Genomic DNA, 16,975 nt, shown 5'->3' with positions numbered 1-16,975 from the left:
TTATGGCATGGTATCACGTCATAGCTAATAATTTAAAATAAATTTAAAAAAAAAATATTGTTAAAGTTGTTTCAAAATCCGCGAGTCCAAAGAAGTTTTACAATTTCAATTTAGGCAAAAATCTGTGTGAGACGGTCTCATGGGTCGTATTTTGTGAGACAGATATCTTATTTGGGTCATCCATGAAAAAGTATTAATTTTTATGTTAAGAGTATTACTTTTTATTGTGAATATCGGTAGGGTTGACCCGTCTCACAGATAAATATTCGTGAGATCGTCTCACAAGAGACATACTCAACAATTTATATGTTAAGGTACTGTTTGGTTCAAGTACTTGTAAATACTAATATAAATAGTCATATCATATCACTTGTTTTGTACAAGTATTATTTATCTCGATCAATCAAATTATTAATTATGTATTTCACATCAATCAAATTCATAATAATTTATCTCACATCAATCAAATCAATAATATAAAATTACGATATTACCCTTAATAAATAATATTATTAATATTTTATTAATATTTTCAACAATGACAAAATGGTAATATCATATTATTTCAAATTTAATCAATCAAATCAATTAAATCAAATAATATATTAACTATCATTTTTATTTATTTTATTATTACAAAATATTACTTATCTCTATACTATATATCTCATACCATGAACCAAACGATACCTAAACAAATCACTAGCTAGATTTTACTCGACACATAAGTTTATCCATTTCTCTTGGAATAAATTATTCAAATTATATTTGGGTGTCTTCAATCTTAGACAAAAACTCATGTGAAACGGTCTCATTAGTCAATTTAGTGAGACAAATATTTAACTTAACTCATAAAGGCCACGTTTGGTAAGAGTGATAACCGGCGGACTAATGAAGAAATAATGAAGAATCAGTTGTTTGACTGGTTTTTCACGTTGGCCTTGATAACATGCGGCCCGTGATTTCAGCACTGTTTGGCCATGAAAAGAAGAGAAAATAGTCCCGAAAATTTGATGGTATACCCAATCCTAACATGAACAGTAGCATAAATTCATGTTTCCCCTTCCCAAATTACCCTTCATCCCACATTCTCACGAACATAAATACCTACGTCTTCTCATCTCTTAAATCTGAGTGGCTCTCGTCTTCGTCAATGCGGCTGTACTATTGAAGTGTGCAGTACATTTCTGTCGTCTGCATCCGTCTTGTTCATCTTCCGTTTGTGTAGGTAAATGTTCCATTTCTGCTTAATTTTGGTCTCATTTATATCTAACTGGGAGCCTGTCAAAGCTTGTGCTATGCCATGGAAGTGATGTTTGGTTAGTGGTGAAGTTCCCCAACCTTTTTTGAAGAAAATTTTTCTGCATTCTGTCTAAAGATATTGGGAAGAAAATAATCACCTTTCTTCTCTTCGAATTCCACGTATTTGTTAATGCATAATAAGTCTTAATTTCTCATAATTACCATTTAATTTCGACATTAATTTTTAGATAACACTACTTTATGTAAATTTACAGAACTGATAATCGAAATATAATTGTGCTTTGTGCATTTTGGTTAATATCCATGTTCGTTAATCGCGTCTCCAGTAATTCAGATATTAGTTTACAATGTTCCTTTGATTTGTTGGTTAACTACTCATAAATTTCCAGTTCCGGGTTGAGTTTGTTGACAACATGGAGCCACATAGAAAAATTTTAATCCTTGTGCTGGTGAACCATATGTTATGTCGATCTTTTTTGATGTTATGCCTCCTAATGCGAGAGCATACACGAATGGTGTCCATTACACGTCGTGTCCGGCGAAGACAAGCTGCTTCGTACAGCATGATTGAAAGAGTAAATGCTCAATTGAGCAATTTGCATATGATTATTGCGGTCGGAGATATCCAATGTGTCACTAACTTACGGATGAGTCAAAGCACGTTTGCACGACTGTGTTATCTGTTAACAAACTTAGGAGGGTTAGGTGATTCAAGATACGTACACGTCGAAGAGAAAGTGGCCATGTTCTTGTCTATATTGGCGCATCATAAAAAGAACAGGGTAGCTGGGCATGATTATATACGTAGTGGGCAGATAGTTAGCGCTCATTTCCATGATGTTCTGAAAGCGTTGCTAAAGTTACATCCACTACTCCTTGTGAAGCCGTCTCCTGTCGATGAAGATTGTAGCAGCGAAGCATGGAGGTGTTTTAAGGTAAGACCTCATTTCGACTTCTCTGATATCTGTAATTTGGTTTCCTTATTCTGTGCTTCGACTATATCTGTCTTACTTACACATTGCTGACAGGGTTGCCTCGGCGCATTAGATGGAACCCATATCGGTGTACATGTCCGTTGCCGAGATAAAGCAAGATACAAAAATTGAAAAGGTACTATTTCGGTGAATGTATTGGGTGTATGTGACCGCAATATGAATTTCATATACGCTCTGACGGGCTGGGAGGGATCCGCGGCTGATGCTCGAGTTTTGAGAGATGCGCTAAGCAGGGATGATTCATTGAGAGTTCCACGAGGTTATACCTGACATGTTGATGTTTCGATTTCTTATTTCGCTTTGTAGCAAGAGTTTGAAGTACTGATTTAGTTACAAATATTTGTCAACGTTTTCATTATTCATCTTACGCAAACGCAGGTTGTTATTATCTCTGTGATAATGGATATGCAAATGTTGAGGGTTTCTTGACGCCGTATCGCCGTGTTAGGTATCATCGCGATGCTTGGGGCAATCGTGCTTGCGGTCCACAAGATTACAAGGAGTTGTTCAATTGGAGACACTCTCAAGCTCGTAACGTAATAGAAAGAGCATTTGGTTTGTTGAAAAAAAGATGGGCCATCATTCGAAGTCCTTCGTTTTACCCACTCAAAGTTCAGAACCATATAATTTTGGCTTGCATTCTTTTACACAATTTCATAAGAACTCAAATGGATGAAGATCCGATGGACAATGCCGACGACAATGTCGGTAGCCCGGCTACTGAGACACAAAATGATTTCAATACCAGTGTCGAGTCTTCAATTGGGTGGGATGCTTGGAGAGACGATTTAGCAATGTCGATGTGGAACATGGACATTTAACTTGCTTGTATTTCATTTCAATTTTTAGCTAATGTACTTTTCATTTCGGTGTATTTGTTTTGCTATGGTCATTTTACCAACGTTGTGACATAATTCACTCTTGTTAAACATTGTTTTTTTTTTTATCAGAGATTGAAATTACCTTTCGCGCTACCGATTGATTAAAATTACAGGGGTGTTTACTTCGTTAAGCATTATGACACATCTGAAATATCTTGTGTTTGTTACAGAGTCAGAAAAACAACTCAACCAACTGTATATGGATAGTGGAGCATCGTCCGCGAGCGTTGTCGGTAGGAGCCAAAAACAAGACAAGACACGACGTAGTTGGAATGCTCGAGAAGAAGAAGTTCTAATCCAAGCACTGAAAGATGTCATAACAAAGGGATGGAAAAGTGAGAATGGATTTAAGGCTGGTTATCTCAATCTGCTGGAGAATGCAATGCAGGAATCTATCCCCGGGAGTAGCTTACGTGGAAATCCACATATAAACTCGAAGATCCACGTATAGAAGAAAACATATAGTACTATTGTTACAGTGTTAAGCAAAAGTGGTGTGGGGTGGAACGATTCTGATAACACAATCGATGTCACGGATGAGACATGGGAGACAATCGTGAAGGTATTTTCTGCAATGATTATTTTATTAATTCCATACGTAGTTCAATTTCCTTGTCTAATTTTTAGATTTTTCGTAGACCGACCCAACGTTACGGTCAATGAGACACAAGCAGTGGACACATTACCATGACTGGTGTGAGATATTTGGAAATGATCGTGCCACAGGTGAGCGCGCAACCAATTTTGAAAATGCACTGCATGAGGTCCTAAACATAGACAATGAAATACGTACTGCTGCGTGGCTTGCCGAGACTCCAGCGTTTGATACCGTTGAGGCTGCCGAAGACTCAAAATCTGAGAATAATACGCCGTCCTCGAAAGGTAAAGAAGGTGTAACTTCGAAATTTAAGAAAAGGAAGAGTCGACAGTTGTTGAAGCCATCAAAAACCTCGCGGCCATAACGCAAAACACAATGAGCGATTTGATCAAGAAGCTTGGTTCTGAGGATAAGCTTTCAGATGCACAAGATCAGGTGTTGAATGCAGTGGAGAAGATGACTTATCTTTCGGAGGACGAGCAAGTGCTTGCCGCTAAATTGTTGTTTAACAACCACAACGACTTGGCTCTCTTTCAACGATAAGGTGAACGCGGAAAGATTTGTTTGGTGAATAAACTTTTGGCCGGACAGTGATGGGTGAAGAAGTTGTGCATTTTGTGAACATGAATCAGCAGGAAGCGTACATGTATCACCTCTTTTATTCTAGTCTTTCTGAATGGATTCGAACCAGTACTTGTTTTGTTTATGTGTATTGCTCATATCCAGTATGTTTCATGGTTAAGCATATTCGGCTTTTGTATTAACTACTTAATGTAGGTGTATGAATTCGAACCACTAATGCATTTGTGTTCACTTTTTTGCATGACTGATAAGTCTTGATAGTGTGATAGGTTTGTAGTGTCCTCAACATTACTGCATTCGGTCACAGAACATAGAGTCAAAGAAAATGCACATGTTGCATTCACACTTCCAAATAAAGAGGCTAACGAGAATAACGAAAACAAACAATTAGCTAAATTATAAACATTTCTTATTCCAAGAACTCTCTTTCATCATTACTTTGCATCATTCATATACAAAAGGTTGGTACAAAGTTTGCTCTTCCCCACCTATCGAAACAATATTAACAAAGTGTCTAATGTACGAACATGGCGTCAAAAGGGATAGTAATATACCATGCATTCAAAAGTGTGGGGAAAGAACTCAACATATCCTACTGTGACACCTGCTACCCACTGGAGTCAGACGTGAGGTCAACCACGACGATGGCCGATTTGCCATGCCCAGCCATTTTTATCTTGTATTCTTCAACTGGGGTTGCACGATGAACTTTCACCTTCCTAGTGTCATCTTCTTCGTTAAACTCGGGCTCTATCTCTTTTTTTGGGTGACATAGCTTCATTTTCTTCCTCCGGTTTGGCACATCAGATGAAGGATGCAGCATTTCAACACCCGGGCATTTGACTTCACCTTTCTCAACCTTCTTGGTTTCATCGTCGGAACACAGATCAATCATCGGTACAATGTAGGGGCTAGTGACCGTATCTTCGGAACCAAATTTACAAGTGACAGACATTTTTCAGAAAATGCTTACGCAAGGAGCACATGAAATTGGAATATCAATACGTGCGTGCATGATTAAGAAGCTGCCTTTAAATATACAAACTTCAATCTGGAGCAACTTACCCAACTGCTTGTATTAAATACAAGTCTTTCAACATGTTCCCTCAAATTAGCATATCCGTACGTGCAGTCAAAGAAGATATGCGAATCTAATAGTAACATAGGGTCCCATGGTGGTAGATAGTAGCCATTAATAACAAATTATAATATTTACATTACTATTATTATTTGGAAACCAACCAAAATTCTTGTTCTTGGTCCACTTTTATGTGCTGCTACACCCCTTCGCGCACAAGGGATTGAGTACCAACACTTAGTACAATTATGTGCAAAGAAGGCGCAAAATAATTTAAAATGATACATCAACAAAGTTGTAGAAAAGTGCAGTACAAAGTTGTAGAAAAGTGTTTGAAATAATAATTACTACAAAAAATCAGTCATGGACAACCATCTATAAGGAATATTACACAAACTAATGTTGATGCTCATTCAAAAACTTTGAGAACCATAAACGAAGGACACACTTACACAAAATATCCTTCCAACGTCAATAGACAGCAATGAAAATGTATCGAACACTTAAATAATATGTGTATACAAGTTAAGTACAGCATACATTGAGGAAAAACATAAAATTGGTACCACACATACTTACATGGAAATACTAGGGAAGAAGTAGTACTTCGTAATCACAAGTCAACTACTAATCGTCGATCAACTCCATTTTCTCCAACAACATAGCTATCTCTTCCGAGTTCTTCTCCATTTTCTTGGCTAGTTTCTGATTTTCACAAGTTAAATCTGATATAGCTTGCACTAAATGACCTAGCTTGTTACAACGCTTACGCTCATTGTCACAATCCACATTCGGATTTGAAGTGGACTGATTAGGCGGTGAGCACGACGTATGATCCGACATTTTTTGTAAAAAACTTTGAAAGGCGTCATCGGCCTCTTTCCTACTCTCGTACCCTTTGAAACAAGCCCCAGGAAATCTATAAACTTCGGAGTTCGCTTCAGACCACTTGTCGTATACACCAGGTTTTCTTCCAACAAAAACAACATATGTTTTAGGCTGCATTCAACGATGTTACATCACAAACTCGGGAAGACTTAACAGTATATACAACTACGAATAGGTCATCTGAAGTATTCAACAGAATTTAACTACACGAATCCATAAACTGTGATGTAGTACATGTTGTTCATTAATATACTTAAAACATTTGTACGTAGCCAATTAGATATACCAAAACCTGCTTTGACGTTTAACATTTTCTTGACACAACCATGTATTAGAAAAATGTAACTATCCGTTGAATTGGTATAAGTCTCAGCTCATAACAAATATAAAACAGAGTAATTGAAAATAAACCAACAAAAAACTCTCAACAACCGTTCCGCAAATCTACACTATCTATTAAAAAACAAAATGCGAAGAGTAAATAGAAGACATCACCATCTCTTCGACTAAATAGGTTACGCAAGGAGCTGCTAAACTTCACTGACGTTAGTTTGAAAACCAGGGAATACGTTGTCAACAATTCGAGTCACCCTTGAAAGACCCTAAAAAGTACGATGCACAACAACGATGTCGTTATAGAGCAAAGGAGACTGAAATCGTACGACAACTGTAATTGGTGGGAATCAAAATGAAATTGCGGTTCGCAGAAACCATTTAAACACTTCGAGAGGAAGAATTTCACATTCTCAGTAGTCGGCACTCCTCATAATTGTGCGAAGCAACGATCATGAAATTAAAAATCGCTCACAGAGTGTTCGCCCAACAGAGGACGGAAGGCTTACAAATTGGATTGAGGAAGACAAATGTGTGGGCCGTTTTGGGACCCTAGATTTGAGCGGGTATTTGGGTAAAGTAAATAATGACATCCATTACTTATCCATAAATGAAAGATTGTACCAAACAAGAAGCATAATCAGCTCAATTAGTATATGTCCAAAGGGTATTTTGGTCATTCGAATAAATTTTTAAATATTAATACATCATTTAAAAACCAAACCAAACAACAATTTATTTATCACATCGTACTATTAATCCACATATATCATTTCATAATCACTACAAATACTAATCATTTCATTATCTAATCACACAAACCAAACGTAGCCTTAAAAGTATTGTTTTTTTTATCAAAAGTATAACTATTCATGATAACTACTGATTGGATCAATCAGTCTCACAATTATGACAAAAACTTGTGTGAGAAGGCTCACGGTTTGTATTTGTGAGACAGATATCTTATTTGAGTCATCCATGAAAAAGTATTACTTTTTATGCTAAGAATATTACTTTTTATTGTAAATATCGGTAGGGTTGACTCGTCTCACATATTAAGATCCGTGAGACGGTCTCGCATGAGACTCACTACTGTCTCAAATTAAACATAGTTTCAATCTTTTTAATTTTATTTGCAATATAAAAGTGCATATTTCATGATAGAGATAACACGTACATTATTTTGAAATAACATTACAAATACAAATATTTTTCCCATATTTTTAAATATATATACCCCATAATTGTCGGTGCCACGATTCACATCGCTAGGCAATAATGATTGGTAATGTAACTATTTAGCATTGAAAATTGCACTGTTCCCATGTTTCCTACATGGAGGAGAAGATTTTGGATTAAAAAAAGTACTAATGATTGGATACAAACTTGTACTAGAAAACTCCAATTCATGTGATAGAGATTCTTTAATGTGAATGAGAAAAATTGGATGGGAGAAAATTAATACAATGGAAAACACTGTCTTTCAATGTGTGTGTTTTTGACAAAAATAAAAATAAAAATTCTTGTAAGATTATTGATAAGATGGGTTTTTTGTATTATAAAAATAGTAAAAAATTTAGAAAATAGTATTTTATTCTTCTAATTTTTTCATTTTAAGATTCACAAAATCTCTGGTATCTCTTATGAGATAGTCTCACAGAAAAATTTAGTGGGATCCATTATTATCTTTTATTATATATATGAATCGAGTCGATCTAGTCTAATTGGAGTCTATTATTCGTGATTTTTGTAAACATGTAAACATAAGGGATGGGACAGCAAAATGGATGTTTTAATTGAAATTAAATAGCCTTTTAAAAAGTCAAACATGTATTTGTCCATGGATCTAAAAGTAGGGTAGGTATACTTCTCTGAAATGTGCTCTATTTAATAGATAGATAAGTCATGAATGAGATAAATTTTGAAAAAATAGATTAATTTAGTAGATAGATTCATCTTCACGTAAGTATGCCATTGGTGATGTATTCAAATAACTTTGAAAACTAGCTTCCATCGTTTTATATTTTTGAAATAATAAATAGTTTACACGGACAAAAAATTTGGGATTTTTAAGCTTTAGGTATAAATATAAAATAAACTATATTAAAAAAATAGATCTGTAGTCGAGTTCATGTTATCACAAGATAAATACCCAAAGGCTTGGTACAAAGTCAATAAATGATTACACATAATTATTTCATTCAATATTTAACTCGGAGTCTTACAAATTGTTAGAATTATACATTATTTATCATTTTTATTATTGAACTTTGTGCTTTGGCTTATTAGACTTTTTCATTTTGAAAGAAAATTGGACAAGTACCTAATTTATTGGTTTTTTTAAGTGGAATGTGAGCGTGAAACGAAGAATGTTTTACGTTGGAAAATAATCTTAGCATAAATGAACTCACATTGAATTACACTTTGTGAAAGTGTGTGAATGATTGATCGTGGCCAAGAGATTCTCTCGCGCGCGCGCCTGCATAGGGGGTGCAAATCAAGGGCAAGATTTGCAATAGAGAATGCTTGAATTGTGCGTAAGCGTACGAACGCAACCTGGCTTCGTCGAATGTCAGACCGATCAAAGCAAAATTTTTCACCAAGGTTCACTCTCTTCTTGTCTGTGTCTCCTACTGCTCTGCTCCAACTCGTAAGTCGTGATAAAGTAGATAGTCGTCCAACTTGATCATCGAAGCATATACTGGAGGAGACGAATCTGTTTTAAAGATATTGTACTTCACACATGCTTCGATTTGCTTTATTGTTTTAGTTTCGTCTGTTATATTTTCTCATGACATTGTTTATTTGTTTTCGTTCGGATTTCTGTACTTTTTAAAAGTTAACAATACTTTATTTCTCTATCGAGAATTGCGATTATTGTTTAACATCTATCATATATGCTTGATCATCTCATCCAACGAATCAGACGATATCTCGATGTAGATTCGCTATCATTCAGTGCGCATGAGATAAACATTCGAAATAATATAATAACCTGAAAATCACACTGGGCAAGTTCTGTGTGACAAACTCGTCCAATAAAGTATTGGTAGAAGAATTGAATTTTTAACTATTGACCGAAACATTCATTGACTCTATCAACTCAAACGATCATCCCAAACATGTGATAACCTGTATTGTTTTGATCATATATGGTCATCTGGGTCACCAGGATCTACTAATTAACTGGCCTTCTATATTTGCAAACTAGAATATTTAATGACAAAATTGAGTTGGGCCTAGTGGAGATTCGACCAGAATTATGAATTTAAAATCCAATGTAAGGCCCATATTCTGTTTGAAAAGGCTACTCGCTACTGGCCACAATATTTTGGATCTTCTCATCAAACTCGCGTAAATATTTTCTCTATTTGACGCGCTTCGAATAAACTAGTACATGTAAATAATCACTTAAACCTGTTGTGAAAAGTAAAAATTTATGGTAAAAAGTAAAAATCTCAAACTCTCAAAATTTACCAAACTACACACTTTATTATATTTTTCTCTCTACTCAATTGTGAATTTCTTCACAAATGAGAGATCTATTTATAGGAAATCTTTACAAATAATCCAAAAATAAAATACATCATTACCTACATCATTACACACAAATTTCTAATTTTACAACTCTTATTTTCAACATTCAAATATTCAACTATTAATTTTTCTACATTCAAATATTATTTTCAACACTCCTCCTTGTGATGATGATCATGATACGATGATGTCTTCATTACATGTTTTTGTACTGCCTCGTTAAAAACCTTACTAGGAAAAACTCATTGGGATAAAAATCATAGTAAGAGAAAAAGAGTGCAGTCACGTAAGCTCCCCCTCATGTTGACACGAACAATTCTTCACAAATTTCGTAGATTGTGCATCCCAATATTATATATGTGCTTTCTGAATATTGACGTAGGAAGTGCCTTTGTGAAGAGATCTGATGAGTTTTCACTTGTTTGAATGTGACGAACATCAATACATTTATTCTTCTCTAGCTCTTTGGTGAATGCGAAGAACTTAGGAGGAATATGTTTAGTTCTGTCGCTTTTTATGTATCCCTCTTTCATTTGAGCAACACATGCAGCATTATCTTATTATAGTATCACAAGCTTCTCGTCGAATGATAATCCGCATGAGATTTGGATATGTTGGGTCATTGATTTTAACCACACACATTCACGGCTTGCTTCATGTAGTGCAATAATCTCGGCATGGTTTGATGAAGTTGTTACGAGCGTTTGTTTCTGTGAACGCCTAGAAATTGCAGTGCCTCCACGAGTAAATACATATCCAGTTTGGGAACGTGCCTTGTGTGGATCAGATAAGTATCCAGCATCGGCATAACCAATTATACTTGGATTAGCATCTTTTGAATACAAAAGTCCCAAGTCTGTCGTTCCTCGTAGATAACGAAATATATGTTTAATTCCATTCCAGTGTCTCTTTGTTTGATTTGTGCTAAATCTTACCAACAAATTTATGGCAAAAGATATATCAGGCCTTGTACAATTTGTAAGATACATAAGGGCACCGATAGCACTTAGATATGGTACTTCTAGACCAAGAATATCTTCATCATCTTCACATGGACGGAATTGATCCTTTTCTATGTTTAATGATCTAACAACCATTGGAGTACTTAAAGGATTTGATTTATCCATATTAAAACGTTTAAGGATCTTTTCTGTATAATTTGTCTGGTGAACAAACATTCCACATTCTTTTTGTTCAATTTGTAAACTCATACAATACTTGGTTTTTCCAAGATCCTTCATTTCAAATTCTTCCTTCAAGTATGACACAACTTCTTGAATTTCCTTATTTGTTCCAATGATGTTTAAATCATCAACATATACAGCAACAATTACGCATTCCAGATGTTGTTTTCTTAATGAAAACACAAGGGCATATTGAATTATTTACATATCCTTTTTTCATCAAGTGATCACTTAGCCGATTATACCACATTCGACCGGATTGCTTTAACCCATATAACGATCTTTGTAATATCACAGAATAACATTCTCTGGGTTTTGAACATTGTGCTTCAGGCATCTTAAATCGTTCAGGGATTTTCATATATATATTACTATCAAGTGATCCATATAAGTAAGCTGTAACAACATCCATAAGACGCATTTCTAAATTTTCAGATACCGCCAAGCTAATCAAATACCGAAACGTAATTGCATCCATCACGAGAGAATACGTTTCTTCATAATCAATTCCAGACCTTTGAGAAAAACCTTGTGCAACAAGTCGAGCTTTATATCTTACTATTTCATTTTTCTCATTTCGCTTTCGAATAAAAACCCATTTGTATCCAACAGGTTTTACACCTTCAGGTGTAAGGACTATAGGTCCAAAAACATTACGTTTATTTAACGAATCCAATTCAACCTGGATGGCTTCTTTCCATTTTATCCAATCCTGCCGATTTTTACATTCACCAAAAGATTTTGGTTCATAATCTTCATTATCATTTATGATGTCGATTGCCACATTATAAGAAAATATATCATCAATTTCTTCTATATCTTTTCGGTTCCATATTTTTCCAGTATTAATATAATTGATAGAGATTTCATGATTCTCGTCAGTTTGTGGTTCTGACATAACATTTTCATCATCATGTGTTTCTTCAGGAACACCATTCTCTATTTTTTGATCATCATGTGTTTCTTCAGGAACATCATTCTTTATTTTGTGATCATCGTGTTTCTCTATGAATTTTCTTTTTCGAGGATTTTTATCCTTGGAACCGACTGACCTTCCACGCTTCAGGCGTTTAATGACATCATGAGTATTTTCAATTTGTTTTTTCGGAATTTCAATTCGAGCAGGGGCATTTGCAGCATGTATATATGATTTAGTTACCCCTTTTATGTCTGCAAATGCATCTGGTATTTGATTTGCTATTCTTTGCAAGTGCACAATTTGCTGTACATCTTTTTCACAATGTTTTGTTCTTGGATCCAGATGTAACAATGATGATACATACCATGTAATTTCCTTTTCGGTATGTTTTTGTTCTCCCCCTAACATTGGAAAGATTTCCTCATTAAAATGACAATCATCAAAACGTGCTGTGAACACGTCGCCTGTCTGAGGTTCAAGATATCGAATGATTGATGGACTATCATAACCGATATAAATTCCAACCTTTTTTTGAGATCCCATTTTCTTTCGTTGCGGTGGTGCAATAGGCACATACACCATACATCCAAAAATTCTCAGATGAAAAATGTCTGGTTCTTTACCAAATGCAAGCTGCAATGGGGAGTATTTATGATATGCACTTGGTCTGATGCGAATTAATGAAGCAGCATGTAAAATTGCATGTCCCCATATAGAAATAGGGAGCTTTGTTTTCATAATCATTGGTCTAGCAATCATTTGCAGACGTTTAATCAATGATTCAGCCAATCCATTCTGTGTATGTACATGAGCAACATGATGCTCAACAATGATTCTCATAGACATACAATAATCATTGAAAATTTGGGAAGTAAATTCACCAGCATTATCAAGTCTAATTTTCTTGATTGTATAATCGGGAAATTGATTCCTCAATTTTATTATTTGAGCAAGTAATCTTGCAAATGCAACATTTCGAGTTGACCAGGGACGGATCCAGGAATAAAAGTTGGGGGGGCTTGAAGTCAATACGATAAGTTATATATTATTAAAAAAAAAATTACATTATATCGTTCAACGAAGTTGTGCCGTACGAGATTTTAAAACATAAAATTCATCAATAATAGAATTTACATCAATATGTTTAGCTAAATCTCGTTCAATATAGAGTGTCAAACAATCGGCAAAAAAGTCATCCTCCATTTTATTGCAAAGTGCCGTCTTCACATGCTTCATTGTTGAAAAAGCCCGCTCAGTAGTGGCAGTAGACACATGTAATGTCAAAACAAGATGAATCAATCTAGTCAACATAACATAAACACTTGACCGTCCACTCTCGGTCAATTGCTGACACAACTCAACAAGTGTAGAAACCTTTAAATTCTGCATCACATCAAGTTTATAATGTATCAATTCATACTCCAAAGCAACAATTTCTTGATCTGTGAATTCTCCAGGATAACACTTCTTCGCAAGCTTGCAAATATCATCACTGTTAAATGAGTCAAATGAATTTTTAGGATCTAAAGCTGTACTAAGAGAAAGAAGTTCCACGGATGACTCATTGAACCGAGTATTTAACTCCAACATATCTGGTTGATAAGGCCCCATATTTAGATATGAACGTCTTATCTCATCTCGTACATTAATATGATATTCACATATCTGTTTTCTTTTTCCTGGATCTCGTTCAATAAAAGTAGACGAAGACTGATGATCGTCTCTAGGAGAGGAACATGAAGGAATTTGGATATTGGGAAATAGAAGACTTTCACTGGATTGATGTTGCATTGTAAGGACCGTAGGAATTGAAGTAGTCTTCACTAGCTTGACGATCTCTCTTCTTAAAGAAAGAGGATATCAATGTTTTTCCTTTCTTTGCAGCAGATTGATATTCCATTTTGAAATAGTTCAATTTATAATCCTAAACAAGAATAAAATAATTATTAACCAAATAAACAAGTAATAGTCACTCAACAACTCAACAACAAACAATCAAGAAACCACAAATCACACACAGAGAAGCTATAAAAAACAAAATAAAAAATGTATAGCCGATTCTTACCTGGATTGTTGCCTTGCCGATAAGCAATTCGATTTCTTCGGGAGTCCGCAATTCTATTCTGTCGCTAAAGGGCTTGGGACTTGGGAGAGAAATTTTGTAGAATTGAGGTGGGGCGGATCAGAGGATAAATTTGGTCTCATCCTTGTAAATGGACGGGACTTGATTGGACTAAGACATTGATGTACGACGGTTTTTGAAACAACCGTCACTATTAGCGACGGTTTTTCAAAAAACAGTCGCTAATAGCGACTGTTATTAGCGACTGTTTGAATAAACCGTCACTAGTAGCGACGGTGCAATTAAAACCGTCGCCGATCCAGATCGGCGGCGGTTTTACTAAAACCGTCGCAAATATTAGCGACGGTTTTTGAAAAACCGTCGCTAAATTATTAAAAAAGTGGGCTGGGCTACAGCCCAGTACAGCCCTAGAATACATCCGTCTCTGGAGTTGACAATAAACATACATGTGACCATCTGCTGGAGGCATCAATTAATACCATAAAGTATCTGAGTGGTCCACATGGTGGATGGATTGGTCCACAAATATCACCATGAATACGTTCAAGAAACATTGGTGATTCAGTTTGGATTTTGGCTGGCGATGATCTTATAATAAGTTTTCCAAGAGAACATGCTTTACATTGAAACTTATTATTCTGAAAGATCTTCTGGTCTTTCAGTGGATGACCATATGTATTTTCTATAATTCTTCGCATCATTGTTGAACCAGGATGTCCTAATCGATCATGCCAATTGGTTAATATTGAAGAATTATCTACTACTATGTTTGATTCAATGGGACTTATATGTGTATAATGCAATCCAGTAGGGAGCATTGGTAGTTTTTCAATCACATATTTCTTTTCTGATTTATATGTGATAATACACATATATTTCTCATTCCCTTCATTCATTGTTTGAGTATCATACCCATGGGAATATATATCATTAAAACTCAACAAATTTCTTTTCGATTGTGGTGAATATAAAGCATCATTGATCAAAAATTTTGTACCATTAGGTAACAAAAATTGTGCTTTACCACATCCTTCAATCAAGTCTACAGGACCTGATATTGTATTCACTGTTGTTTTTGTTGGTTTTAGTTCCAAGAAATATCTTTTATCCCGGAGGACAGTGTGCGTTGTACCACTATCGGGTATGCAAACTTCAGCTTTGCTCATAGCATTTTCCATATTTGAACTTCAAAAAACATATGCAATGAAATAAGATTACTGACAATACATATCATAATTGTACAAAAAAACATTATTATATGAATACATGAAAAATAAATTATTGTACATTTATATTCTACCATTATATTGTTCATTCTCAGAAAAATCATTGAGAAAATCAGTAGCATCAATATTGTTCATTTCTATCCCACCAACATATTGATCATTTCCAGAGAAATCATTCATAAAATCAGCAGCATCAAAATGAGTTGAATCACTAAAACGGTCACTGCGTTCAGTGAAGTTGGTCTCTTTTTCTTTCCCCTTTATCGATTCTTTATAGAGCTTGGAAAGGTGCTCAGGGGCTCGACAAATACGAGACTAATGTCCTGGAGTGCCGCATCTGAAACAAGAACTTGCAAATCTTTTCGAGTGATTTTCATTAACACTCATGTTCTCATGATGCCTTTTCTGTGGGTGGTTCGTGACGCCCTTTTGAGATGAGTTATAAAAATAGCTATCTCTATTGTTTTCAAAACCACGGCCTCGACCATGACCACGGCCAATTCCACGTCCACGACCACGACCACGACCACGTCCTCGACCTCGACCTCGACCAAAACCTTGTCTTTGAATTTGATTTTGGTTTCAGGTTTAAATTCATTTTTACTCACATCATTTACTTCTGGAAATGCTGTTGATCCAGTGGGTCGGGACTGATGATTTCTCATTAATAGCTCATTGTTCTTTTCCGCCACAAGAAGACAGGCGATGAGTTCAGAATATCTCGCAAATCCACGCACTCTATATTATTTCTGTAAAGTTATATTTGATGCGTGAAACGTGGAAAATGTTTTTTCAAGCATTTCCGATTCTGTAACATCATGTCCACAAAATTTTAGCTGCGAGATTATTCGATACATCGCTGAATTATAATCACTGATTTTCTTAAAATCTTGGAATCTTAACATATTCCATTCATCACGGGCGGTCGGAAGTATAACTTCCCTTATATGTTCAAATCTTTCTTTCAATCCTTTCCAATGAGCCATGTGATCTTTTTCGATGAGATATTCACATTTTAAACCTTCATCGAGATGTCGACGCAAAAATATTATAGCTTTTGCTTTTTCTTGTGATGAAGATATACCATTTTCTTTAATGGTCTCGCTTAGACCCAATGACTCAAGATGCATTTCTACATCGAGAGTCCATGGCATATAATTTTTTCCCGTGATGTCGAGCGCAACAAATTCGAGCTTTGTCAAATTTGACATGGTGATACTAAAAAATTACGATGCATTTTATTAGTTAATGAATATTGCAATACAAAGTAATGGATAAACAACAAGTACAAGCATTTGTAAAAATAAAAAAAACACACGAGGGGGATATTCTCCGATAAATAAAAGACTCGTGAGTATGATAACCAAAATAATTAAAAATAACATTGAGAAAACCATCTTCTTTTTTC

The 16,975-nt window shown here is 35.2% G+C and overlaps 3 protein-coding genes across 3 annotated transcripts; 2 read left to right on the top strand and 1 right to left on the bottom strand.

Annotated features, from left to right (window-relative positions):
• Nucleotides 1-846: 846 nt before the first annotated feature.
• LOC142505736 (uncharacterized) lies at nucleotides 847-3,080 on the top strand. Its single transcript, XM_075618839.1, has 4 exons — nucleotides 847-1,228; nucleotides 1,653-2,198; nucleotides 2,292-2,517; nucleotides 2,637-3,080. The coding sequence occupies exons 3-4, from the start codon at nucleotides 2,415-2,417 to the stop codon at nucleotides 3,077-3,079; spliced, it is 546 nt and encodes a 181-aa protein (XP_075474954.1). The 5' UTR covers nucleotides 847-1,228; nucleotides 1,653-2,198; nucleotides 2,292-2,414; the 3' UTR covers nucleotide 3,080.
• Nucleotides 1,776-2,369, top strand: LOC142506040 (uncharacterized). The gene is made up of 2 exons (XM_075619174.1): nucleotides 1,776-2,198; nucleotides 2,292-2,369. The coding sequence occupies exons 1-2, from the start codon at nucleotides 1,776-1,778 to the stop codon at nucleotides 2,367-2,369; spliced, it is 501 nt and encodes a 166-aa protein (XP_075475289.1).
• Nucleotides 3,081-10,029: 6,949 nt separating the features above from the next.
• LOC142506039 (uncharacterized) lies at nucleotides 10,030-13,869 on the bottom strand. The gene is made up of 2 exons (XM_075619173.1): nucleotides 13,393-13,869; nucleotides 10,030-10,035 (listed from the first exon to the last, which is right to left on the bottom strand). The coding sequence occupies exons 1-2, from the start codon at nucleotides 13,867-13,869 to the stop codon at nucleotides 10,030-10,032; spliced, it is 483 nt and encodes a 160-aa protein (XP_075475288.1).
• Between the last annotated feature and the right edge of the window lie 3,106 nt (nucleotides 13,870-16,975).

This window comes from Primulina tabacum, chromosome 10, assembly GCF_025594145.1.
Source record: "Primulina tabacum isolate GXHZ01 chromosome 10, ASM2559414v2, whole genome shotgun sequence".
NCBI lineage: Eukaryota > Viridiplantae > Streptophyta > Magnoliopsida > Lamiales > Gesneriaceae > Primulina > Primulina tabacum.
This window is presented reverse-complemented; position numbering and strand designations above follow the sequence as displayed.

What these genes read in the sequence shown, in the direction of transcription:
- LOC142506040 (XM_075619174.1), top strand. Translation starts at nt 1,776, where the DNA reads ATGGTGTCCATTACACGTCGTGTCCGGCGAAGACAAGCTGCTTCGTAC. An exon ending in AAGCATGGAGGTGTTTTAAG is followed by an intron (nt 2,199 to 2,291) that starts GTAAGACCTCAT and finishes CATTGCTGACAG; the next exon opens with GGTTGCCTCGGCGCATTAGA.
- LOC142505736 (XM_075618839.1), top strand. Translation starts at nt 2,415, where the DNA reads ATGAATTTCATATACGCTCTGACGGGCTGGGAGGGATCCGCGGCTGAT. An exon ending in TTCATTGAGAGTTCCACGAG is followed by an intron (nt 2,518 to 2,636) that starts GTTATACCTGAC and finishes ACGCAAACGCAG; the next exon opens with GTTGTTATTATCTCTGTGAT.
- LOC142506039 (XM_075619173.1), bottom strand. Translation starts at nt 13,869, where the DNA reads ATGGGGCCTTATCAACCAGATATGTTGGAGTTAAATACTCGGTTCAAT.